The sequence below is a fragment of the Vombatus ursinus genome, unplaced genomic scaffold (assembly GCF_900497805.2).
Source record: "Vombatus ursinus unplaced genomic scaffold, bare-nosed wombat genome assembly UNPS02014863.1, whole genome shotgun sequence".
Taxonomy (NCBI): Eukaryota; Metazoa; Chordata; class Mammalia; order Diprotodontia; family Vombatidae; genus Vombatus; species Vombatus ursinus.
Window position 1 is genome coordinate 27,510,732 of NW_020954641.1, and position 27,581 is coordinate 27,538,312.

Genomic DNA, 27,581 nt, shown 5'->3' on the forward strand with positions numbered 1-27,581 from the left:
ATTGTTGATAAATCAAAATAAATTAATAAGATTAGAAGGAGGAATGAGAAAGGAGTGCATTTTGGAGGATGGGGGGAGATAAGTTGGCTTGTATGAATACATGTAGGCAGTCAGAAGAGTATTCATTTTTAGAGTATTGCGTTAATGAAGGGGAAAGTAGTATGAAGTAAGACTGGAAAAGCAAATGTGATTGGAAAGGACATTACATACCAAACTGAGACATTTTTGTTTTTTCCTATAGGCAATGAGGAGCCACACCTGTGTCTCTGATTATTTTGACAGCTTCATGAAGGATAGCAGCATGCAGTAGTTGGTAGAGTGCTGGGCTTGGAGTTAGGAATACCTGGGTTCAAATCTCACCTCAAACATTTGCCAGTTATATGATCCTGAGCAAGTTGTTTAACTTCTCCTTGCCTCGGTTTCCTCATCTGAAAATGAGGTTTCTCAGCTTGATGAATTTTAAGGCCCGTTCCAGCTCTAAATCTGTGTCCTTTGGATTGAACATGAGAGACTAGATGCAGAAAGAACAATTAGGTGGTATAGGTAGAATGGTGATTATATACATTGAGAGAAACGGACAGATATAAGATGTTGAGATTTGAGAACTAATTGGATATCAGGGTAAGAGGAAAGAGTCCAGGATGACTGTGGGACTTCAAACCTGGGTAATCCTAAAGGTGGTGGCACCGTAAACAGAAGGGAAAGTTTGGAACAGGGTTGGGTTTTGGAGGGTGAGAAGGGGGAAGATAATGAGTTATGTATCCGGCATTTTGAGGTTGAGATGTCTGAGGACATCTAGTCTAGCCAGCAGTTGTCATTGTAGGACTAGTATCCAAAGGAGAAAACATAAAGAAAAAATAGGACCCAGAACAAAGCTCTGGGAGACAAGTTAGAGAAGAAGGCAGAAGTTGGAGAGTGATCTAGGTGTCACTTAAGAGAAGTAGGAGAGAGCCATGTCACTGAAGCTGAGGAAGAAAAAGTATATCTAGGATGAAAGGCTACTCAGAAGGATCCCATGCTTCATCTTAAGGCCTGAAAAAGACCATCCCATTTAGCATTGGAAAGTACAGTTTTCATTCAAGTAATAGGATAGGAAGCAAGTTTGCAAGAATTTTGGAAATGAGTGAGTGGTAAGGCAATAGAGGCAGTGAGTATAAGGATTTCTTTCCAAGGAATTGGGCAATAAAAGAGAGAAGTATAGGATGAATAGCTTGAAGGGGTGGCAGGGTCAGGAGAAGAATTTTTAAGGATAGAGACTGGCCTGAGTACATTTGTAGGTGGTAGAGAAAGAACCAGTGGTTAGAAAGAAATTGAAGATGAGGGAGGGAATGATCAGTGGGATGAAATCTCTTGGAGAGGATAGAAGGGGAGGGAATCAAGGACATAAGAAGAGAAGAACATGGAAAAGGCCCACTTCCTCAAAAACCAAAGTAAAGAAAGGGAGGCTATTTAAAAGCGTAGAGAGGTTTTGAAGTGTGGAATAGGAAAAATAAAAGAATTTCAGGCTGATAGCTTTCGTTTTCTCTATAAAGTAATGGGTAAAGTAATTGCCCAGGGCAGTGGGGGTGGGCATTGGAAAATTAAGGAAAAAAATTATTAAAACGCTAGGTACTGATTGTTGTAATTCTTCTATATCAGTACAGCAGATTCCATTGTCCCATTGTCAGAGCCCCAGACCTCAGGCATTTCCCCTACCACTAGAGCTACTATTGTGAAAACCAGAGAAAGTCCCATGACCAGGAATGTGAAGAAGACAGTGTTCTTGGCATTTCATCTTCCCTGGTTCAATATTATATCATTTTTATATTTTATATGTGGTGGGTGGGTATGGGTTTGTGTACATGTGTGCGCACATGCAAATACACACACATACAATACTTACCTCACGGGGTTGTCTTAAAGAAAACGTTTTGTAAAACTTAAAAGGATGCTTAAATATGAATTATTGTAGCTGTTGTAAATTAGCCTGGGAACCTAAGCACCATTTATAATGCTGTTACTATGGAAAAATGTATTCTACATTCTAAACAACCAAATATTAGCAGATATAGACTGCTTGTTTTATTTGTTTTCACTTTTTCAAAGGGATTTTAATCATACGGTGCTTGTTTGATTTGTGAAGGGGTTCTCATGTCTCATGATTTGGTCATTGACTTAAAACTTGGCATTTTTTTCCATCAAAGATTGGCCCATTATTGTGTGCTTCTCTTTCCATGTTCCAGTTTCCAAAGAGTTGCCTTCATACTCATCCATTTCCTCAGGATTTGAAAAGCCAAAAATTCCAATTAATCCCAAAGTGACTGTGCCCAAAAAGGATCTACCTAAAGAGAAGTCAGGTTTGTGTCATAAAAAAATAAAATGTATCTTGTTTCTAAAAGGACCAAATTGTACATTTTCTTGCAACTAGGGTAGAGTGGCTGTGCTTTTAAAAAAAAACAGCCTAGTGGCATTTTGGTCTTTATGATGTGACCAAGGAAGAATATAGGATATATCCTTTTCTTGAGTTCCATGGCCAAAAGAAAATAATTATCTGACAATGAACTTCTCGGAACTCATGGGACTGTCAACCAGTACACATGGGGTGGGTCAGTAGGCCACACAAGGAGCCTACCCAACAGAGTGGAGGATGTGCCAGAGCACACACTCACCAGTGTGGCCACCATGCAGCATTAAGGAATTTGTCCTGCCTCAGGCTTGGTTTGTTATGTATGATTGGAGTAGAGTTGCTTCATTTGTATGCACCATTCCCCCAACCTGAACTATAAACGCAATATGAACAGAGAGGATCTACCCCCAACTCCCCATCCACTGTAAGGCATGATCTAGGACCTTATGCACAGAAAGCACACAGTAACTGCTTGCTCAGCAGCACTGCCAAGGCAAAACTGTTTTCATTCTATTTCAGATGCCCTTGCAAAGAAGAAAAAGGCACGTTCTATTCTACCTGTCAGTACAGCCTTGGACCACAGGTCCAAAGAGGAGCTCCACCAAGACTGTTTGGTGCTAGCAACTGTGAAACATTCCAAAGGTACAAGAAAGGACCTCCTAACCTCTTAGATCTTCTCTACTCACAGTCTTCAGGAAACTATTTACTCTCATCTAGAGCTTGTCTATCCCTCTCCATGCCCTTAAGCTCCCACTTCTGTCTTAGAATATCAAAATTATGGAATTCAACTGAGGCCCTGAGAGATAGGTGGGAATTAAATGGACAGAGAGGAATAGGAAGGCATTCCATGTAGAAAAAATAGTGCTTGGTATAAAGAATCTTAAGTACCACACTAGGTTTTAGACTCTAGTCTAGACTATGGACAGTATTAAAATTTTTGAGCAAGGAATCCATGATGAAAGTGCTAGAGGAGAGATAGAAGCATAGTTAGTAGATAATCAGCTAACCATTACCCGTGGTTCAATCAATCAGAAAACATTAAGCACCTACTACATGCCAAGCACTGTACTAAGTATTGGGGATACAAAAAGAGGCAGAAGACAGTCCCTGCCCTCAGTCTAATGGGGGAGACAACATGCAAAAAAATATATACAAAGCACACATGCTATATACAGAATAGATAGGAAGTAGTGAAAAGAGGGAAGGCACCAGAATTAAGAGGAGTTAAGCAAAGTTTTCAGTAAAAGATGGGATTTTAGTTGGGATATAATGGAAGCCAGGGAAGTCAGTAGTCTGAGCAGAGGAAGAAGAACATTCCAGGCATGCGTGATAGCCAGAGAAAATGCTCTGAGAGATGAACTATCTTGTTTATGCAACACTCAGGAGGCCAGCGTCACTGGATCAGAGTACATGTTGGAGTGAAGTAAGTAAGACTGGAAAGGTAGGAAGGGGCTAGGTATAAAGGACTTTGAAAGCCAAACAGGCTTTTATATTTGATCCTAGAGGCCATAAGAAACCACTGGAGTTTATTGAGTAGGAGGGTGACATAGTCAGACCTGCACTTTAGGAAGATCACTTTAGTGGCTGAATAGAGGATGGATTGGAGTGGGGAGAGACTTGAGGCAGGCAGACCCACCAGCAGGTTATTATAGTAGTCCAGACATGGGGTGATGAGGGCCTGTACTAGAGTAGTGGGAAATGTCAGGAGAAAAGAGGGCATATTTGAGAGATGTTGCAGAGGTAAAATTAACAGGCCTTGGCAACAGCGTGGATACAGTGAGTGAGAGACAGTAAGGAATCAAGGATGACTCAGGTTTCGAGCCTGAGGAACCAGGAGGATGGAATTGCCCATATTTGAGTTCTTACAGACATTTTAGAGCTGGAAGGAATCTCAGAGGTCATCTCTTCCAATTTTCTCATTTTATCGATGAGAAAACGAAGACCCAGAGAAGCAAAGTGATGTAATAACTAGAATTTATGAAGTGCTTGCTGTGTGCCAGTCACTGAATTAAGTGACAGATAGGATTGAATGACTTACCCAAGGTCACACAGGTAGTAAGTGTCTGAGGCTGGATTTGAATTCAGCTTTTCCTGACTGTAGGCCCAGTGTGCTCTGTACACTGTGGCCATCTGGTTGCCCCAGCTCACATGTATAATAGTGGCAGGCATGGGATTCAGACGCAATTCTTCTGACTCTATAACTGCTATTCTTTTTTTTTTTTTTTTTTTTAAATATATATTGACCCAAAACCTATTAAGTTGGATTGGCTTAAATAATCTATTTTGGTTTTCCATTCACAGGTTTCTCTTTGAGGAGTACCTGGTTATTGTACTTCCTACTGCTTTGTATCACTTTGAAATCAGTCACTATATGTGTGTATGATATATGTATCAAGGTTATTTTTGTGAACCTTTTGGCTCTTTCAAGTTTTGTGTGTGTGTGTGTGTGTGTGTGTGTGTGTGTGTGTTTTGGGGGGTTTTTTTGGGTGAGACAGTTGGGGTGAAATGACTTGCACAGGGTCATAAACAGCTAGTACGTGTCAATTGTCTGAGGCCAGATTTGAACTCAGGTCCTCCTAACTCCAAGGCCAGAGCTCTATCCTTTGCACTATCTAGCTGCCCTTCTTGCAAGTTTTGATGTATGCCAAGTCACTACCAAACATACCAGAAGTGGAAGCTAGATTTTGATATGTGCCTGTATGTGGCAGCTAGCTCCCATGGTTTTTAGTCATAATGTTTTTGATTGGAGTATAGGGGGAGGAACTGTAGAATGTATTTGCTTTTTCTTTCCTTTGTTACTGTTTTGTTTTGGTTTTTTTTTTTGCTTTGTTTTGTTTTTTTGTTTTTAGGCAATTAGGGTTAAGTGACTTGCCCAGGGTCACACAGCTTTTTCTTTCCTTTGAAATGAGCATATGGAACCCTTTCAAGTGAGTTAGGATGAATGGATTTGGATTAATGTTAGATTCTTGACTTTATTAATAGAGTATTGGTCAAAATATAAGTGACCCCTAAACATATATATATATATAATATATTACATATAATATGTATAATATACAATGTATGTATAATATCGTGCCCCTAAAATGAGATGTTCTTGACTGGGGCACACATACAGATGCTCAGAAAACTATAACACCAGTTTTAGGCCATTTTCAGTTTTTATAAATCTCTTTAATTTAAGGGAAAACACAACCTACATTCAAATCATTATATGGCATGAATTAGTTGAAAATTATATTTTAGGTATTTCATTAGCAAATACTTATTGGGCTTTTATAAATTTAATTTTCAACTCAGCAAACCTTTTTTGAGTGCCTGTCACATGTAAGATAAATTTCATTTTTTCCCAAATACAACTTCAAATTCATAACTACTAAAATTAGCACCTTAGAAGTTGCCAAAACCAAAAATGGCAGGGGATGGAGTAGGGTGGGGAGCAATTTGTACAAGAACTAAGGTTGCCCCACTCAAACACTAAATTTTCAGACCTTACCTCCATTAACACAAACAGCCAGTAATCTCTGTTTCAGTCAGAGAGTACAGAGGTCTCTTTCTGAGAATTTTGAATCAGGATTTCAGAATGCCTCTTTGGCAGCAACTGGGACACTAATATGAGAAGTTGATAATAGCCTGTCCTAGCATCCTTAGTTCACTACCAAATACATAAATCAGTATGACCTACATAGCAAATCATCGTATGACTTTTTTTCCTCCTACTCACAGAGTTAAATGAGGACATGGCTGCTAGTCTAAATGAGCGGATTCACTTGGGACTCTTCACAGACAGGACAGCCCTATACAGGATGATCGAGGCAGAAGGTGAGGTTTCACAAGCCCTGATTTCAGCTCCCATTGTGATTGCTCTGGTAGACGTAGCTAAGCGTATTGGAGAGGTGGTTCCTCTCCATTTCCCTCAATAATCAATTTCCCACTCTCTTACACTCTTTCAAATAGGAAAAAGTCATTTGGAGAATGGACACCCCGATTTATTCCACCAGTTAATGCTGTGGAAAGGAGATCTGAAAGGAGTCCTCCAGGCTGCTGCAGAGAGGGCAGAACTGACTGATCAGCTGGTAGCTATGGCGCCAGCAGGTATGTGTGTCAGGAGAGCGCTTCTCTGGTCTGGGATACCGCCCATCAACGTCGGCTGTTTGTAATGCCAGCTGGTCTTCAAATCAGTTTAAAACATTACAAGTTTAATATCATCCTTTAAGATTGGGCTTAACATAAAAGAAATAAGACAGCTGAAAAGGAGGCACCAACAGCCCACACTTAACTTATTGTTCCCAATCTAGGCCTTCCCCCAAATAGATTTGTATAAAGTCTGAGTGTAACCTGTAATTAGTTGACCTGAAAGCCTTCTTGAGTCCCTCTCTTCTTCCTCCCTTTCCTGAAACAGCAACATGACCTAGCAGAAACTGTGAATTCCTAACCAGTGGACCTGGTTTCAAATCTCAGCTTGGCTACAGTTGTGTGACTTGGGTAAATTACTTGTCCTCTATACCTTACTTTCTATAAATTAAGGGTATTTGTGTGTCTTTCTGTCTTCAGGTTTCTCATAGCACTTTGCCTTGACCTTCATACTTATCATTTTCTCCCTTATTTGATAAGTTCCTGGAGAGTAGGGGATGGTGGGTCACATCTATCATTGTATTGCCAGATTCACACATAATACATTGCACATAAGTCAATTAATAAATGTTTATTGAATTGAACTTTAGTGTGAATGGAAAGGAGAGATGTTGTAGAAGTAGAAGCAACAGACCTGACTTAGTCAACTGTATATGACAGATAAGGGAGAGTCAAAAATGATTCCTCAAGGTCTTACTATTCTATTTTTCTTTTCAGAGCGTCCTTAAGTTATTGGTGTAGTGGATCTTAAGAACAATACAGTAGAAAGGAAAATCTGAGCAGATTCCTAAATGTGTAGTTATACGCTTGCTAACCATATTATCTTTTGCTTTCTAGCGGGCTACCAGATGTGGCTGTGGACAGTAGAAGCCTTTGCCAAACAGCTGTGTTTCCAGGACCAGTATGTTAAGGCTGCCTCTCATCTCCTCTCTATCCATAAAGTGTATGAAGCTGTGGAGCTACTCAAGTCAAACCACTTCTATAGGTCAGCACAGAGACTTTTGTTAATCTTCTAGTGGTGGAGCACTTGGCCATAGGGTCATAAGATTTAGAGCTGGAAAGTGCCTTATGGGTCACCTGTTCCAGCATTTTCATGATGTAGATGAGGAAAGTGAAGCAAATCCCTTGCTCGAGGTCAAACAGCTAATAAATGACAGCACCATGATTTGAAATCTGGTGGCACAATTCCAGGTCCAGTGCCCTAGAGCACTCTTTGTCTGGGCACAGATCCACTCACGTCCAAATCAAATCAGTATAAGTGTTTATTGTTTCTCTGATGTCAGCTGTGCTAGCCAGGGAGGATGCAGAGACAAAACAAGAGCCCCCTGCCCTCAGTGAGTTCATATTCTCCAGGGGGCAGTCACACAACATTTACATAGATTAAAAAAACATAAGGTACTTTGAGGAGAAGGGAAGGAAGCATAACAACTAGGTGGTTCTGGAAAAGATGGGGATACACACAGAAATTGGTGCCAGAGTTGAGTTTTGAAGAAAGTTCAGGATTCTGAGAGGCAGGGATGAGGAGGGAATGCATTCTAGGCACAAGGTGACAACTTATATGAAGGTGGATGTAAAATGCCTAGGTCTGGGGATAGCAGGTAGGCCAGTTTGATTGCAGCAAGGAATTTGTAAAGGGACATAGTAATGTGCCATAATTAGGTAAGAGGCAGACTTAAGAGCTTTAAATGCCAGTGACAGGTTTGGTAAAAGGAAGCCTATAAAGATTCCTGAGCAAGAGAGTAACATGTCACACCTGTGCTTTAGGAAGTTTGCTTTGTCATCCTTGTGCAGGATGGATGGAAGAGGAGAAAAACTGGACGCAATGGAGAATTTATTGCAATAGTCTAGGCAAGAGGTGATCAAATGCTGGCCACGTGGGTGGAAAGAAGACAAGTAGAAGAGATATTTGGGAGATAAAAACAAGTGTGTGTCAATTTGATATGAAAGCTAAGGAGGTCAAGGAGAGGTAGTTATAAAGAGTCAAGGATAACTTTTACTCTTGTGTCTGTCTCTAATTCTGGAAGCAATAGGGGAGGCATTGGATCTCTTTAAGGAGGTTGGTGACATGATCAGACCTGTGCTTGATCACTGGCTGAAGGTTTGGAGAATGTTTTGGAGAGGTGAGAGACTTGAGGCAGGAAGACAAACTAAGAATCTCTTGCAGTTGCTCAGTCAAGGAAGCCTGAACTAGAGTGGTTGTGAAGTGAGTGGAGTGAAGGACATGGATGGAGGAGATGTTAATGGAGGTAAAATCAACAAAACTTGGCACCTGTTAGATGTAGAGGTTGAGGGGAAATGAGAAACCATCAGTGACTCCTACATTGCAAACCTTAACTGGAAAGATGATGGTGCTCTCAGCTGAAGAAAGAAAGTTAGGAAGAGTCTTGGGTTTGGGAATTCTGTTTTGAACATATTGAATTTGTCATATGTTTAGGAAATGTCCAATGGGCAGTTGGGAATGCAGAACTGGAGCTCAGGAGAGAGAGAGTAGGGCTAGTTGTATAGCTTAGGGAGTCATCCCATAGAGCTCCTAATTGAACCTGTGAAAACTGAGTGGAAGAGAGAGAAAAGAGACATTTCCACTTGGGGGATATAGTTAGTAGGGAATATGGATGGTGATCCCGCAAAAGAGGCTGAAAAAAAGCATCCAGACAGATAGGACAACCGAGAGAGCAATATTATGAAAACTTGGAGAGGAAAAAGTACCCAGAAACGGTAGTTGGTAGTTTACATGATCCAGAGAAGTTAGAAAGGCTGAGACTTGAGAAAAAGGTCATCAGATTTGGTAATTAAACAGTCACTAATCATTTAATATTGAAGAACACACACTCCAGGCATTTTTTTTGTTTGTTGAATGAACCAGCAATAGTAGTAAAGACCCATAATTCTGTAAGCACTTTATAAATCATCATAAAGCATTTTCCTCACAGCAGCCCTGTAATGTAAGTAGTAACAGCTTTGATATCTGCATTTTATAGACAGGTGAACTGAGAGGTAAATAGCAGTGAATAATTAGTCAGGTCAGTATGATAACTAAGCTCTAGGGCTACAAAGAAAGGCAAAAGACAGTCCCTGCTCTCAAGGAGGTTACAGTCTAATGGGGAAGACACATAAAAACAACTGTATACAAACTCTATGTGTGTGTTAACACACACACACAGGATAAACTGGGGATAGTCAACAGAGGAAAGGCACTAACATTAAGGGGGATTGGGAAAGGCTTCTTAAGAAGATCAGATTAAAGGGCAGCTAGATAGCTCAGTGGATAAAGCACTGGCCCTGAAGTCAGGAGGACCTGAGTTCAAATCCAGCCTCAGACCAAACACTTGACACTTACTAGCTGTGTGACCCTGGGCAAGTCACTTAACCCCAATTGCCAAAAAAAAAAGAAAGAAGATGATCAGATTATAGCTGGGACTTGAAGGAAGCCAGGAGGTGGAGATGAGGGAAGGAGAGAATGCCAGGCCTGGAGTACAGCCAGTGAAATGGCCAGATTTGGGAGGTGGAGTGTCTTGTGTGAAGAAGAGCATGGTGGCCCATATCACTGAAATTTTTGAGTTAAGTGAGGGAGGTAAGGCAGAGGAAGTCAGATTATCAAGGGCTTTGAATGTCAAGGAGAAATTTTTATATTTGGTCCTGAAGGTGCTAGGGAGCCACTAAAAAGTATTGAATAAGGGAGTGACATGGTCAGACATCAGACTTCTGCTTTGGGAAGATAAGTTTGACAACTGAATGGTAGATAGACTGGAATGGGGAGAGACTTAAAGTGGGGAGACCAACCCAGTAGGCTGTTACAGTAGTCCAGGTTGTGAAGTGATGAGGGCCAGCAGCAGGATGGTGGCAGTGTCAAAAGAGAGAAGAAAGTATGTAAGAGGTGATATAAAGGTAAAATTGACAGGGCTTGGCAACAGATTGAATATGAGGGTAACAGAGGAAACACAATGATACCTAGGTGACTAGGAGGATGGTGTTGCCTTCCACAGTGATAGGAAAGATGGGGGAAAAGGGATGGGGAAAGTGGGAGATAATGGTTTCAGTTTGGAACATGTTGAGTTTAAGGTGCCTATAAAACGAACAGTTTCAGATGTCCAGTAAATAGTTTGAGACGGGAGTCTAGAGGTTAAGAGAGTTTAGGGCTGGATAAATGGAGCTGGTAAGATCACCAAGTAAAAGAGAAGGCAGCTCAGGACCGGGAACACCCACAGTTAGAGCAACCTGAGTGAGAATTAAGCAAAGAAAACTAAGAGGGAGTAGTAGGACAGGTAGGAAAACCAAGAGAGAATAGTGTCATGTAAACCTAGAGAGAAAATATCAAGGAGAGGGTGATCAGCAGTATCAAGGGTTACAAAGAGGTCAAGAGGAATGAAGATTAAAAAAAGGCCAATAGATTTGGCAGTTAGGAGATGGAACCAAAATGGTGGAGTGAAGTACAGCTAAGCTCTCCTTCCCCCATCCCCCAACACCTACAAACAGATCCAGAAAATAAACTAAACCTGATCGGGAAATCCAAGAAATAGCCACAGTGAGTCATTTTTCCAGGCCAGGTCATCATAGGAAGATACACAGAGGGGTCTGCAGACCCTGAGGACTGTGCCTGGCTAGGAGTGTATGAACAGAGCATTCTAGCATAGGGAAAGGGTGTCTACCAGGGCAAGAAGAGGGCCCAGATCCAGCAAAGAAGATTCTAAACTTGGTAGATACAGGAACATGTGCCAACTGGCAGCTTTCACTATCTAGTTGAGAGTCAGAGATCCCAGGTAGATAGAGATGATGACCTGCACCCAGAGATGGCATTCCAGGGTGAAGAGTGGTCACAGGCCCTAGGCTATGTACTGAGAGTGGAACAAGTTCAGAATCTCTGATGCCCCCAGGAGTAGAAGAGGGGCTCAGTTCCAGCTTCTAGCCCAGTCTGAAGCCTGCAGCAGCAGGATAACCAGGAATCCCAAACCAAAGGGAAACCTACAGTTTATTGCTCTGAACCAGCAGAGTCATCAGAGGTTGAGACCAGCAGCAGTTGACCTAAAGCACACAAGAGGCAAGCTCACAGGACTGCTGCTCAGACCCAGCCCAACCTAGGTCAGGAACTTGCAGAGCTCCAGCCAGGGTGGGTGGGCAGTAATCAGATCTTGCCCTGGATTGGAATACTTTCATTGGAATCAATGAAAGCTTTCAGGTCCCCAGCCTGAGATGTCCCTGAAATCCTGGAATAGCACAACTGTCAATACCCTAAGAAAACAGCAGCAGGACAAGCCCAAACATTGTCTCCAGAAGTGCACAAACTACAGACAGCCTTCTCAAGGAGTTCAGCCACAAAAGGGAGGAGTGATATGGGACCATAATTAGCAGGGATAGCTGGACTGAGTGAGCCTTTTTGAGGGTGGGGAGATGTGGATATTTGTAGGCAGTCGGAAAGCAGCTAGTAGACAGAATGAAGTTAAGTGAAAGGGTAGGAATGATGAAGGGGGCATTCAGCTGGAGAAGGATAGCACGGGATCACTTGTGCATGTGGAAGGGTTTGTCTTGACAAGAAGCACCACCTCTTCATTTAAGACAAGGGTGAAGGAGGAGATATTGACAGAAGTTATATGAGAGAGCAAATGGCCTCAGTTTTTTCAGTGGAATATAAAGCAGAGTTCTCTGGGAAGGAGGAGGAACCAAGATGACTCCTAAATAACAGAGTAGGACACTTAGATCCAGGTTTTCCGACACCACATCCAGAGATCTTTTTATTATTCAATGCCATGAATACACATCATTTGAAAGAATATGCTGCATTTCCTTCTATTCATAAGTACAAGGTAGTGTGGGATATTTCATTATGTATATCTGTATTGTCTTTAGCTAAGCTTAACTTGAGGGGATTGTTTTTCTCTCCCCACAATCTGTTAAACATAGTAGATATTGATCTTTGTTTCTCTTTTCCTGCCCTAGGGAAGCCATTGCAATTGCCAAGGCCCGGCTACGACCAGAGGACCCAATATTGAAAGACCTGTACAGCAGTTGGGGAGCAATCCTAGAAAGAGATGGCCATTACGCCATGGCAGCCAAATGGTAGGCAGCGGGGACACTAGAGAGAATTCAGAGTCCAAAGCTTTCTATAAACACCAATAAAGAGGAATATTATATAAGGGCAAGAAGAGCAGCCATAAAAGATGTCTACCTAGAATTGTCTAGTCAGGCTTGAAGACAAAACTAGCCTCTCTCCTTTTGGCATTTATGCTAAAAGCCATTAGAGCCATTCAGCAAGTGTAGCCAAGGACATGCTATCCCAGTGACATTGTGCCAGCAAGTGGGCAAAATGGGAGGGAATTCCCTCTTTAAAGTTCAGTTCAATAATTATATTGTTGGCTAAAAAATAGGCTGTTTAGAACCCCTAAAATGAGACGCCTTGGAAAGGGGGGGGCAAAACCACCATAGGCATAGACTGGGGCCAGAGACACCTATTCTGGCACTAAGGTTTTATACAAGGTAGATTTGGGAGGAAAGGGATAAGTCTGTTTTGGGTACAGGTCTATATTAATGATATTTATTGAGCTTTTCCTCTGTGCTCTTATTTTCCATTTACTAAGCTACACTGAATCTAGCCATGGAGGAAACAACTGAAGAAAAATTAGTGTACTTGAGAATACCATGAAGGAAAAATAAGTTATTAGAGGGGCAGAAGTGGGAATATAGAGACCTGTTCTAGAAGAATCCAACCCAAGAGTTCACTGTTTTTATCATTTCATTTCTATGTCAGTACTCTTCTTTTCTATTCATGTTATAGCTACTTAGGGGCTACCTCTGCCTATGATGCAGCTAAAGTGCTCGCCAAAAAGGGGGATGTGGCTTCTCTTAGAACAGCTGCAGAGTTGGCACTTATTGCCGAAGAGAAGGAGCTGTCTTCATCGTTCTCTTTCAGATGTGCCCAAGAGCTGCTGTCAGTCAGGAACTGGGTGGGAGCTCAGGAAGTCCTCCAGCAACAAGAATGCCTGCTAGTGAGTTCACACTTCACTCTTGGGAAAGTATAGAGAAGGCCAAACCCTAGACTTGGAATTCTTTCCTAGTGAAATCTCACTGAAATAGAAAATAAGGTGCTTGTGCCTAATGCTACTAAATATCCAAGTTTTATTAAGCTTGTCCTAGTTCTTGAGAAACTGTACTGTGTACTTGGCATTAGTCCTAGCTGTGGGCAAGTTAATGAAGTAGAATGAGCTGCTTTGTGAATTTTTATAATTAAAATTTAAATTTATGAAAGTTCCTCGAAGTTTGTCCATAGCTTAGAGTCCAAGACCCACCCCTCCAGCCCAGGCCATTTGCTACTAACAGGACACCTATGTTAGAATTCTACCCGTTCTATTTTATAATTGTTTTAATTTCTGATCCATCTTATTCCACTGATGATGAGTTGACTTTTTACTGCAGTCATAACCCTGGCCATAAATGTGATTTACCTGGAAGCTTATCTGTTCCTCTCTGCCCCTTTTTTGGAAACAGGGTCACAGCTACTTTAAACCTCCTGAAATATCTTTTAGCAATTCACTCATTCTTATAAGCACCAGTCACAGTGAGCACGAAACCCCCAACAGCATCACCTGTAGGCTATAATCATTAAATGCCTTCTTCTCCTCTCCTCCATCGCACAGTCTGTGATACGTCTAGAGACGTCAGGAGGGAAGTCCCAGTACAGACCCCAGATTAATTTGTTACAAGTGAAAGTGAGAAGACATGGGGATACAGTTCCTAGGGAATGAACTCCAGCCACTGAAGCAGGTTCTTTTCTTGACTTCTTTTTCCCCTTGGCTCTTGAACAAAAGTTCCTTTCTGGTTGGTTGTGTTCTAGGGTCAGTGTTTGGTGTTTTGCCTTCATGAATTGCTGTCCAAGCACCTGGAAGAAAGTCAGCCATCAGAATGGAAAAGTTCCTCCTTCCCTTCCTACCATAGCTGGGCCATCAGGACTGAGAGTTCCTTCATGGAAAGGGTGATCACAGTATGGAAGAGCACATTTGGTTTGGAGACCACTGAACAGTACCAGACAGCATTTCGGCAGCTACATAGTATCGAGTACCCATCTGCCACAGGTCATACCCTTTCCAAACAGGTAACAAATGTGTCATTCGTAGCTACTGTTCCCACTCGGGAATAAGAATCTGTATTCTACATGTAAACTAGTAGAATCACAGTTTATCTATTTCTGTCCACAATTCATTTCTCTAAGTGGAAACATGTATTTTCTTTAAAGAACTCTGAGGTTAGAATTAGAACTGGATTCCAGTTCTGCCACTTATTACGTGTCCTGAGCTTCAGTTGCTTCATTTATAAAATGAGTAGATTGAATTAAATGATCTCTTTTGTCCCTTCCAGTTGTAATGTGCTAATGTTCTGCAGTTCTTAACCAAAGAATTAGTAGTTCACTTGGAATTTTCAGAGTGGGATTTAAAACAAACAGACCAGCCAGTACCAAAGGTATCTTCAGTGTCATTAAAGCCAAATCATTTTCAGATCAGTTTGTGTCGTGTTCCCATTCATTTGTAAAGAGATAATAAATTTTGGGGGACTGGAAGTGATCTGTTAAGTAAGTGGAACAAGACTTAGAAATTGTGACTAGAAATTCTAGTCAAATCACTGTGCATGTGAATTGCCATGCAACTTATGAAAGTTTCTCTTGAAACCAAGATGGGCTCTTGTTGATAAGCATTATGTGTTAGGAAATTCCTGGTCCCAAGTTGTCCACAGGGCCCTGTTGGCAGGATATTCCAGCTAAATGTTGCCAATAACATTCTTTCTCCCTGAAGTAGAAATTAATTGAGACTTTGGCTTCTTGCTCTAGCTCCTGTTCCACATCTCCCATGATCTGACCTTAGCGGTGCTGAGCCAGCAGACCGCCTCCTGGCCTGAAGCTGTCAGAGCTCTCCTTGCAGCTGTGACACGGAGCTATGACTCAGGGAACTTCACTCTAATGCAAGAAATCTGTACTCTCTTTCTTCCCAAAGGCAAGTAGCTTTCCTCTCTTTGGGGCCAAGTTACGAAAATTAGTTTCACATTACTTACATTTTCTCCACAACCCAGAAGAGCCTTCTGATTATGTTCTTAGTAGTTAATAGTTAATGATGGGAGACAGGGAGGGAGCATAAGTCATTGAAAGCCATAAGTAATCCAAACATTTCACTTTCGTCAATAATTTTGGATTCCACAGCAGGGTTGAAAGATACCAAAAAGTACTGACTTCTTACACGTTCTACAAAGGGAACAATTCCATAGAACCACAAGGCAGTCTGCTCAAAAAAAAGAAAATGTCTTAAGACTTCATAATTAGCTACTGAAGAACGGCAATCTGATTAGAGTGCCATAATTCTACAGATACACAACATAGAAATCGCGTGAGTGTGGCCTAGTGCTATCACTTCAGAGGAAAGATGGAAATCCCTAAAGAGTTGTAAAATGCTTCTTTTCTCCTGCTTTTAACATGTATGCCCCCACCTAGGAGTAGGAAATGCTTGGCTTTCTTCAGCCACTGGCTTTAGGTATGCAGTTTGGTAGATAACATCTTGTCATCCCAGTCTGTCTTTACTTGGAATACCCTTAAGTTCCCATCAGAAACTGTGTTGTCTCCTTTGTAGGGTGGTAAGGATTAAAATGAAATATCAAAATAATAAAAATTATACAGCAATAGGACTTTTCAGACAAATAAGCAATTGGGAAAGTTACATCTCACTTTCTCTCCCTTAGGCTGTGATCATTTGAGAGAGAAACTGGGTGAAGAGCCAGCTTTTAAAAGTTTAGAGGCCTTTTTCTCATATGGACAGCTCTATGACCTCTGGTGGAACCTGCCTAGGACTCCCCTCATTCAGATACAGTGCGTGGCAGATCCAGTGCCTTTTATTGGCACTGCCTCTGGTGGTGAGCAGAATGGTCTCTCTGATACCTCCAGTCCAGAAGTAACTGACCCTGAAGCCTTTACCCAGCTGAATGATGTTCTTCCCCAAGTAGCCATACTAAGTACAGATTTAGAGCAAGACCAAAGAAGCACAGAGAAAAAACAACCTACACTAAGTGCATGTGAGGTTCTCATTTCTCAAATGCATGCAGATCTCCAGAGTACCCAGAAAGCTATCACAGAGGTCCAAGAAACATTAGCAGAAATGATCCGCCAGCATCAGAGAAATCAGCTCTGTAAAGCTACAATGAACAGTGCTGAAGAAGGAGATCCTTCCATGAAGTCTCAGTTGTATTCTGAAAATCCTGACAGCCAAAGGTATGAAATTGTCTAAAACAAGGTGAAAGAGTGCTGGATAGGGGCCAAGGGCTTTCTCAGTTAATTTAAAAATTTTAGACTTTGGAGTTAGAGCAAAACATGAAAAACTTTAAATGCTTACATATTGACATTTTTAAATTTTAAAGTTTAAAATTCCTACAGGAAGCTATTTATAACTAACTCACCTTGTTAGCTGCAGGCTCCTCCCTGAAGCCAGTCAATGTAGGAAAGGGGGGATTGCCACCAAATGGTCAGAGAAGATAACATAACAAAATATATTCTCACACATACACAAACAAAAGTGCAAACACCTAAAGTTTCCCACAGATAGTTGTGGAATGACTAAATTATGAGTCAGTATAAAAAGGCACAGTGTGCCATGGTAGGTGTAGAGGACTAGCGTCAAGTCAAAACAAACCCTGTATTGAAGTACCATGTCTAAGCCAGACTGATTGTGTGACTCTGGGAAAGTCACTTCATCTGTGTCGTGGGCAGCTCCTTAAAGATGATGAGCTGCAGAATAACCCATCTGTAGTGGACAGAATTTCTTCACAGTTTCCTTACATCAATGAAATCACAAATCCAAGAGAGAAAAATATTACAAACAATAAACATTTTAAATAAATTACCTATCATATATTTATATTTTGTATCATGTACAGTATAGTCATGTACTTTTATGTTTAATATATAATTTTATGTACTTTGTTGTATATGTTAAAAATGTATATGTATGCAATAGAATATTATACTTTGGGTTGATATATATGAAGAAATCCTTAACAGATTATGTGAAATAGAGGAAAAGGAAACAGCAGATCATAAAAAACCAAGTCTGCACACACCGTCACTATTTTTTTTTAGAATATCTATATGGAGAGATGATTTGGAAAGCTTTTGGAACAGAGTGACTGCTAATTTGTCAGGAATGTTTTGTGTCTTGAAATTTTTAGCTCCACTCCTGCTGCTTGATGCTTGGCTTTTTTCTTCTCTGGGGCTTCACTTTCCTCATCTATAAAAAGAAGTTTCACTAAATGACTAGGTTCCTTACAAGTCTAAATCTGTAGTTATTATACAAATAGTTGTAAAATGTGTTTGATTTATTAATGTTTCAGTTAAAAAAACTAACGAACTATCATTTTCTTGAACAACTATTGTGTTCAACTCCTTTAATGTCCTTTTTAAAAAAATGTCCTTTTTGATGTCCTTTATTTTAAAAAAAAATTAAGCTGCCTCTCTTGAATAGTCATAAAAAGAGTAAGCAGTCCCAAATAAGGAATCTGTGGAAATTGATTATAGTTTTCATGTCATGAAAGACATCATTATATACTTCTAGGCTAAGGAAAATGGAGGGGAGGGAACTAGAATTTATCCAGAAGGAGAAAGAAAATCCTTATTTTTAAAAAAAAATAAAAGATACTAGAAATGGCACAGGACTCTCAAATCATAGTTAAATACCCAAAATGTTTAAAATTATTGTTCTAGTCAATTTTTTTTATATTAAAGAATTGTGTTTATTATTTGGTTTTGTAAATTGTTTTATATTAAATATTTCTCCTTGATCTTTAAATGCACAAGAGAAAAGCAATGAAATTTTAAAGAAATCTTACTTTTAGGATAATGGAAAAAGTATGCAGTTACTTGAGCAAAATATGAGAGTGGTTCTGTATTCTGTTAACAGTAAAGAACAAGTAAATGAACCAGTTTCTCTGGCTGAATTGACAAAACGACTTTCAGAAGCAAATAAGAAAATGGCTGGATTTCCTGAGAATATTAAGGTAAAATCTGTAACTATATTCTTTGCTAAAAACTACATCTTTTCAGTTTACTCTACCATCATTAATAATTCATTATTATCTAGTCTTAAATGCCATTATTCTGGATAAAATTTTGCTCTTTGAACAGACTGAACGGATTAACTACATGTAACAAACTATGTCATTCTGAACCTACATATTGATGAATGGTCAGAGTAATTTGGTAATTGTGGATAGACATAACGATCACAAATCAAGATGGAAAAAGGCCAGATACAGATAAGATAATTTAATAGGGAAAAACCCTGGATTTGGAATCAAAAGTCTTATGTCAGTCTCAGGTTTATCAACAATTTATTTCCCATAAGACCTTGAATAAATCATTCTCACTAAAATTTTATTTCCCCAACTCTAAAATGACAGCAGGTTCTTGCATTACCAGACTCACAAGGTTATTATAAATATCAAATGAGAGATTTTATCATAAAGTACTTTGTAACTGTAAATTACTTTATAAAGCTCAGTTGTTCATGTAAATTAAAATTAAAACTTGATTTGAACAGTATTCTAAATTTCCAATTCCCTCTTTAAGACCAGTAGTCTTAAGTATTGTTTTTGAATCTCATGTTTTGAGTTTTATCTTTGGAGAAGTATTACATAGTTAGTGGCCATTCTGATTTATATTGACCTCTTTTCTTTCAGACTTTTCCCTTTCCTGATGTGTTAGAATGCTGTCTTGTAATGCTTCATATTGGATCCCAGTGTTCTGGGTATTTGAGTCTGGACATGCAGCAACAAGTCTTAGAACTCCTTCAGAAATATGGCAAAAGCAAAGTTTACAAAAGAAATTTTCAGATTTTCTGCACGTGAATTTGAAGCCCTTTTACTGAAGATTGTTATCATACCTAGGCTGAGACAAAGGACATCTTTTCACTTCTGCAGTTTGCTCCTCCCTGGCCCTTCTTCCTGAGCTGTGGACACTTCTGAAAGATGATCCATAAAATAAGGGGCCAGATGTGCTCAGACTAATTGGTCCATAATGGATCCCAACTCTGCTTGTGAAATTAAAAAGGACTTTCACCTCAACTATCATTTTCTGTTGAGGGGAAAATGATGGCAGGCCAGCAGTTGTTGCTCAGAAATTACCCAGCATAGCAATCTCAGTGACCTTCAAACCTGTAGGTTTTACCCAACTAAGAGAAACTTGTATTTTTTTCTATTGTGATAAATGTGTTACATTCTTAAATACACAGGCTGCCTTTAAGTAAAATTTTAAACCATATGCTTCTGTGAAGATGGGAGTTATTGCCAACCTGCGTCATCCATAGTCTGTTATCTGGTCTCTTCTCTTTTTCAGCATCCAGGCTTGATAAGGAAAGTCAAAATAGACTTCCTAAATGCTCTCAGTATAAGTGCTTCTCACGTAATCTTCCCTCACCCCACCCCACCCCCCCAAAAAAGTGTAAAATCACATTTCTGATTGCAAAGAATTAGCACTTGGCATCTCATTATGGAGGGCTAAAGTCTCATGACTTAGAAATGCAACTTTCATACAACAGTTAAGTGGAGTTTTTTCCCCCTTTCAAAGATATTTTTAGAAATGGCCTCTATTCAGACCAATATAGCAGAAATTTGTTTGAACAGCTCAATTGTTAAAGGTACAAAATGTCTCATGACTATAAGGGCAACCACCCTGAGGAAAGGCACCTCAAAATCTCTATGGTTTACATTTGTAATAGCACTTCTGTTTTTGTTCATGCTTTTTATAAACTATAGGCGTTCTACAAAATATTTTGGTTGCATTCTAAAAATGGTTTTGAAATGTAGGTTAAACATCTAAATTGGTTATTAGAAGAGCCCAGTGTATAAGGATGCCAATGCTAAAGTTTGTCATTCACCCATTAGAGTTCTATTCCTTTGGCTCTTGAGGGAAGAGCTAGAAGGCCTTAAGGAATACAAGTTATAAAGAGGCAGATTTCAGCTCAACAAAAAGAAAAAAAATCCTCCAAATGAGAACTGTCCAACAAAGAAACGGACTACCTTAGAAGGGAGTTTTCCATCACTGCAGGCTTTGTAGATAGTTTAATGACTTTAGTGAATCCTGTTGCTGCTGAGGTGAGGTGCCTTCCTACTGAGATTTTCTTTTTTGTCTTTACTCCATTTTAAAAATAAAAATCACCTAGACGCAGATGGATATAATCAGGTAACACTTTGTCAATGACAGGATATAGGAGGAAAGAAAACAAAAATAACTATTTTGACCAGCTGTGTTCTTAAGGTTGAAAGTAGAACTTAATTTTCTGCATTAAAATAAATGGTCTTATTTGGATACAGAGGGTATCTTAACAAAACCATATGATGAGTTTTACCATGTACTTAAGTGACACCATACTCCAATGAAAAGAAAGGATGATCTTAAGTTGTAGCAAGATAGCCACAGCTAGAACATTGCTACTAGAGTTATTTCTAAATTGGAAAGGAAGTCCTGTTGTGGAGGGATCTTGAGGAGACTTTTTTTTTTTAAGGCAGCTGGGGTTAAGTGACTTGCCCAGGGTCACACAGCTAGTGTTTGGTCTGAGGTCAGATTTGAACTCAGGTCCTCCTGACTTCAGGGCTGGTGTTCTATCCACTGTGCCACCTAGCTCCCCCTTGAGGAGACATTCTTACGACAGTTGTTAAAAAAGACATGAAGGTCCTAAGACTGGCAATAAATTGCACAGCAGGGATAGCAGGTATTGTTAAAATTAAGAATGCTCATATAGAAAAAAAGCCTTATTCACAGGAGTGGGTTCAAAAGGACTGTTGCTGAGCTACAAGGGAATTTAGCCCTGACCCACAGCTTAACCCAGTTATATTCTGATATTCCAGTGAAGGCTACTCTTCCTAAAACATTTTTTTTTTTAAGGCAATTGGGGTTAAGTGACTTGCCCAGGGTCACACAGCTAGTAAGTGTCAAGCGTTTGGTCTAAGGCCACGTTTGAACTCAGGTCCTCCTGACTTCAGGGCCGGTGCTCTATCCACTGCGCCACCTAGCTGCCCCTAAAACATTTTAAAATTACATTTCTGTTAAGTCTTCAGCGATTGTCCTAAATATTATAATATTTTGCCTGGGGATAAAGGAATCATGTACTGCAGTGAAACAACTGAGGACCCCTAAGCAGAATTCTAACGAGATTTGGGATACCATAATAAGACAGCAACTCTAATTCTTTCCTGCACACTTGGTGAACATAATTGGTATTTTAATCTGAAAGATAGTTGTCATGTGCTTCTTTAGCCCCTTAGTTGATGGACTAGCTATCACAAAACAGTTTGGCCAGTTAGGGGTTTTTATGCCAGACCAATGAACGACAGCAGTTCACAAAGGACCTGGGTTTGGAGCTGGAGACCTTCAGTATCACCATAATTCCTTGTAGCAAGTATATCAACAATTTGTCAAGGAAACAAAGGCCTCACAATTGGCAGAAGGTCCAATTGTAAACACACAGATGTGTATACAATCATAGTTTATGAAAATAGGGATATGTGGGCACCGACAAAGGGCACTGGGATTGTTCCCACATCAAGAGAGGCTGAGTATAATGTTCCAGGGCCAGCAATTTGCAGCTGGAAAAGACAAAACCATACCAGTGGTTAAAAAAGTCTTTATTTTACAAAATTAAAAACATAAATATTTACAAGCATTTTAAATACCAGCTTATAATACCTGAGACATGATTAAAGTACCACAAATTGAATCTTCCATAAGCTTGTTAAAATAAGGCTATCTACTTCAGTGAGTAACCAGTTTCATTCCCTCCAGTGCAACAGGGATTTTGATCTTCAAAAAAGAGTCCACACTGCAGTTATTCAAGAAATAGACAACTTAACTCTTGAATGACTAGATTTTAAAACAAAAAGAAAAATAATTGTCCTGAGCTTTATTTATACTGCAGATGTGGGAATATTACTTCCAAGAGAACTCTATAAACAAAAACTGAATCCCTTTGCTGCCCTTCTTACATTTAACCACCTCCTCACCTTATCTTCAGACTCACTGAAGGGAAAAATAAGGGAGAATGAAAAGAAAGAGGAGTGCTAGAATCCCAAATCCCCATCTGAAATTATTTTCCTATTTTGGAAGACAGTTGGTCCAAAGTTGCTGTTTAGGAAACAGAAATTGGGAGGCTTTTCTCTCCATCTATTCCAAGATGTTTTATCAAAGTAATACCTAAAAAGACTTCAAAGGAAGCACAAGATACAGCAAGTCTCTGGCATGATGGAACAATAAGACATCTGAATGGCCAGATATTGAGTTCTGGAAAATGCCATGACTGAAGGGTAGACCAACAGTTGATTTTTTTTTACTTTTAAGAGAAGAAAGTTTCCATTTTAGCAGTGAGCAAGCAGTTCATTTCTATATAATATGAAGAAAAACTAGGAGACATAAGGAAGAAAAAATTCCCTTAGGAGAATTTAAAAAACCAAGCATGTACAAACTCGTCCACAAATATACCATTTTATCCTGTTTTCACTGGCAGATCTCAGCTCAGCTAAGTATCAGGTAAATCTTTATTCTCAGAGATTAGCAACAAATTTTAAAATGAAAAGAGTGACAACAGATAAGAGTTATATACATTTTACTTGTTTGTTTCTGACTTGTCCCTGATATTAAAAAGGTATCCAGACAGCCATAGATGCTGGTGGTAGATGGCAACTGGAGAGGAAAGGACTGGGGATGAGGATTGGTGAAAGACTTGTTTACAAATTCACAGTGAAATTCTTTAATCTGATCTAAAATGAAGATATCACTTGTCTTCAGTAAAACAAAAGTCTTTCTGCTCAATGCAGACTGTAGAAACCATTCACTCAATAGAAGCTCTTTCTGTTGGGAAAGGAGAAAGAGATACACACATACAGAGACCAGTCAGGACAGTAAGCACCAGTACTGAATTGGGCCCATCCTGCAAAGCCATACCCGTCATTATTGTTGCATGTTATTGATAATAGCCAGTATGCTCATTTTCTCCTGAGCGGAGTCCACATCCTCATTCTGTTTCTGTGCCACTCCTGTGCCAAGGCCATAGAGCCGACCACAGTATTTAGCATCATCAATACTGTCCTCAAAAAATAACTGGAGAAAGGACAAAAAGACCATTATGAGAATAACAGTAAGAAGAAGCCTTTTAAAAGAATAAAACACTCTACCACTCACCTGTGTCCTAGCCATCACAACACTGTAAACCTGATATCAGCATAAGGCTTTGTGCCTGTGCGTGTGTGTGTGTACGCATGTGCTTTAGCACAAGGGCATATAATACTGAATAATTTCAGTCCCTACTGGCTTCAAATGGCCATATATACACCCTTAGGAACTTTCCATTCTTTTACTCTTCACTTCATTGAGTAATAACTGCTTCCTAACTAGAAAAGGACTTTGCATAGTTTGAAAATATTCTGTTTACAAAACAACTCTAAAGAAAGAGGGAGTATAATCACCATTTTAGAGAAATGATGTGGTAAGCTTGACACCAGAGCTTCACATCCTATCTCCAGTGATCTTTCCTGTATATCATGCTATCTTCGTAACTAGAATGTCTCAGGACTGGGAGAAGCTCAGAAAGACATGACTTCAAATGCTGTTTCCAACACTGGCTAGCAAGTCATAATCTTTCTGAGCCTCAGGTGCCTCATCCGTAAAAAGGGGATAGTACCTTTCTACTTCTAAAGTGATATGTATTAAAGTGAGTACATTACACTCACAGCATTGTTGTAAAGATCAAACAAGATAACGTATGTAAAAATCTTTTGCAAACTTTACAAACAAGTATTACTTATTCCTACCCGACATTTTCCACCTCTCCATTTATCCCCTTTGTCACACTTCTAGCTCAGATAGCATCCAGTTCTCCTGACTTAATGTGACACGATGCATCACCTCCTACCAAGTCATAAAGTCAGTGCCTCAAAAGCATCAACATCATTAACATTTCAATTTCCAAGGTAAATACTAACACTTCAGAAAGCAATGTGTTCCAAGGAAAGAACATTTTGCTGGGGAATCAAGACTTCTATATTCTAGACCAATTCAGACTGTGTGATCTTGGACAAATCATTTAACCACAATTTCTCCATTTGTAAAATGAGGTTGGACTAGATGATATATAGTCTTTTCCAGCTCTAACATTCTTAGATTCTACTTCAAAAAGTAATTGAGGAGGGTAGGTAAATAAGGAGCCTAAAATGTGGGTTCCAAGCTATTTTCAGATTCTTAATTAGGTGGTTGCAGAGGACTCTCAATACATGTTACAATTAACAGGCTTCTGCATAAATAAAATAAATTGATAATCTAACAAGTTTTTTTTTAATCAGCAATTAGTTTCTTTTGGTAATCTTGGGAAGGAAGCAAAACATTGAATGGATTACAACTTGCCTAATTATCTACAATATTTTCACATTAAAAGACACTGGGCTGCTATCACAGTGTTATATGTTTCATTTATCCCTCAGACTGAATTAAACTATTTGAGCTCCAGAATATCTTGTTATGGAAGGAGAAACAGACTTGGAAATCAAAAAATCACATCCTATCACTTTCACTTCCCATTCCTAAAATTGAGGACAAGATACTTTCCTTCTCTGAGATTTAGTTTCTACCCCTGTAAAATGGGAATATATATTTGAACACCAGCCTCACATGGTTTTTGGGAAAAATGCTTCATAGAACTATAAAAGGCTATAGCAATGTGAAATATGAAAAATTAGGCAAAGTGTAAAATGTTATTATTCCCCAAATGCCCTCAAATTCTAATGGAAACCATGAATGTCAATAACAGTGACCTCTTAAAACTTCAAACAGGCCTAGAAGTAAACACAAAAGGATATCATTTGTTTGTTGTTTGTTAATTCTTTTGGTTCTTATTTTTTAAAAGCTAGGTAGTGTTTCGTATATGACTATTTTTGTTGAATTTTATAATCATTATCAGGGCAGCTAGACAGATATGGAAGAAGTGGATAGAGTGCCAGGCCTAGAGTCAGGAAGACTCCTCTCTGCGAATTCAAATCTCGCCTCAGACACTTAAGAGCTGTGAGACTCAAGGCAAGTCATTTAACCTTGTCTGCCTCAGTTCTTCATCTGTAAAAATGAGCCAGGGAAGGAAATGGCAAACCACTTCAGTATCCTTCCAAGAAAACCCCAAATAGGGTCATGAAGTGTTGGACACAACTGAAACAACTCAACAAAATACTCATCCATCATGTTGGCCCTTGTATCTGAAGTATCTGAAATATGTGAAGGCAGCACTTGTCACCTCAGCTGAGCCCCACCTCTTTCATCCTGAAGAATGCCATTCCGGTGAGCAGTGAGTCTGAGCCTGCCTGATGCTGCCTGCCAATTCGTTGCAAATCCAACTGATCAGCAACTTCCTGAAGACCTCCCTGTAGTTGGAAGGAGGAAAAAATATTACAGAATCAAATATTTTATCTGAATAAACTAATTCCATTCTTTGAAAAATGCAGATTTGGAACCTGCTTAACCCTTGATCTGCCCTTGGTTTCACCTCAGGGGGCATCTCCTTCTTAAAGTTATTAAAGTTCTTTTCTTCCCCACATAATATTATGTTCCACCCTTTTCTTCTCTCTTTATGTAGTTACTCTGCCTGTCTGGTAGAGTCCTGTCTTACCCTAAGATCCAGACTGCTATAAAATACTAGCATAAAAGGAATGACAACTAATCAGTATCTGAATATCAAACCTTATAGAACATAGAGATTGGGATGAAAGAAGCAAAGTGGCTCCAAAGACAACCAGGTTAAAGGTAATATGAATACATCTCACCTGTCCTCCTACCCTTAATTTTACTGCTCCAGGCTTGAAGGCATCACATAAAAGAAAGAATGCTCTGACAAAAAAAGTTAAATGGACAGGTATCTACTACCTGTGCAAATGACAACATCAAGGTATAATGCAAAAAACACTCCAATAAAGAAATAGCCAAATTGCAGCAATTAAGAAAAAAATGTTCCCAATCACTAATTAGAGAAATGCAATCCTGAGGTTCACCTCACACCCATCAAATTGGCACAGATGGCAATAAAAGTCTGGACATCTAATTTTAAGAATCATACACAAAGATGGTCCAGATCTACTTAGCATCAGACAGCAAAGTAAAGATTGAGAGAATATAGAGATGCCCTCCTAGGAAAAAAAAAAAAAGAAAAATCCCAGGAATATAATATCCAAAATTCAGAGTTCTCACAACAAAAATACTTCAAACACCTAGAAAGAAGCAATCCAAGTAGCAAGAAACCAGTGAGGATAACAGAAGACCTGACAGCTTCCAATATACATAACAAGAGACCCTGGAGCACAGTATTTCAAAAGTCAAGAGACTTACAACCAAGGATAAAAATTATCCTGCACAACAATGTAAACAATTACACACTAAAAAAATCAAAAGTGAATGTAGCAAAATTATAAAGATCAAAGAGGACCCAAATGAAGAGTATGAGAAGACACCCCAAACCCAAACCCTTCTGTAGAGGTGGGAAGTCCATATGTTTTACACATTACATGTTTCAGACTTTTTTCAATGTTATCAATTATTTGTGCTAGGTTTTTTTCCTCTTTAAAAATTACTATTTGTTATATGGAATAGCTCTTTGGGAGGGTGGAGGAATACTTGGACAACTATAACAATGTAAGACAATGGTGTCAAATAGAAAGAATCCCTGCAGGTCACATATTGACTCAGAAAACCACACATTAGGTTATGTTGTATTTTTATTTATTCTGTAAACATTTCCCAATTTTAATCTGGTTGGGGCATACTGTGGAGTTCTAAGCTGGGGGCCTCGAGATTGACACTTCTGATGTAAGAAAAGAAGATATCAATAAAAACATATTAAATAAACAAATATAGATAAATTAAAAAATGAAAGTAACTAGCAAGTGTCAAAAAAAATTATCCTACAAAGCTGGGCCTAATCCTATAGGAAAATAAACAGATAGGGGACTTTAAAGAATAGAGGACATCCCAACATCAAGTGAATATCACAAGAAAATGATAAATGTTGGAGAAGATGTGGGAAAA

The 27,581-nt window shown here is 39.3% G+C and overlaps 2 protein-coding genes across 10 annotated transcripts in view; one reads left to right on the forward strand and one right to left on the reverse strand.

Annotated features, from left to right (window-relative positions):
• The window catches only part of GEMIN5 (gem nuclear organelle associated protein 5), a 45,800-nt gene extending 26,007 nt beyond the window's left edge, over positions 1-19,793 (forward strand). The window contains exons 17-28 of one of the 2 annotated variants that reach the window (XM_027842002.1): positions 2,223-2,336; positions 2,906-3,028; positions 6,113-6,208; positions 6,344-6,481; positions 7,358-7,505; positions 12,452-12,571; positions 13,287-13,497; positions 14,343-14,600; positions 15,330-15,492; positions 16,229-16,754; positions 18,436-18,532; positions 19,214-19,793. In XM_027842002.1, coding sequence (XP_027697803.1) covers positions 2,223-2,336; positions 2,906-3,028; positions 6,113-6,208; positions 6,344-6,481; positions 7,358-7,505; positions 12,452-12,571; positions 13,287-13,497; positions 14,343-14,600; positions 15,330-15,492; positions 16,229-16,754; positions 18,436-18,532; positions 19,214-19,381 — 2,162 coding nt within the window. In that variant the 3' untranslated portion in view covers positions 19,382-19,793. The remainder of the gene's footprint in view (positions 1-2,222; positions 2,337-2,905; positions 3,029-6,112; positions 6,209-6,343; positions 6,482-7,357; positions 7,506-12,451; positions 12,572-13,286; positions 13,498-14,342; positions 14,601-15,329; positions 15,493-16,228; positions 16,755-18,435; positions 18,533-19,213) is intronic. The other variant, XM_027842003.1, reaches the window with a different exon arrangement.
• The window catches only part of CNOT8 (CCR4-NOT transcription complex subunit 8), a 28,162-nt gene continuing 14,084 nt past the window's right edge, over positions 13,504-27,581 (reverse strand). For 4 of the 8 annotated variants that reach the window (XM_027842010.1, XM_027842004.1, XM_027842005.1 and 1 more), the window contains 2 exons: positions 25,817-25,927; positions 22,142-23,624 (listed from right to left, as the gene is read on the reverse strand). In XM_027842010.1, coding sequence (XP_027697811.1) covers positions 23,475-23,624; positions 25,817-25,927 — 261 coding nt within the window. In that variant the 3' untranslated portion in view covers positions 22,142-23,474. Of the gene's footprint in view, positions 14,388-15,550; positions 15,775-22,141; positions 23,625-25,816; positions 25,928-27,581 lie in introns of those variants that run through there. The other 4 variants (XR_003567296.1, XM_027842008.1, XM_027842007.1 and 1 more) reach the window with 4 other exon arrangements.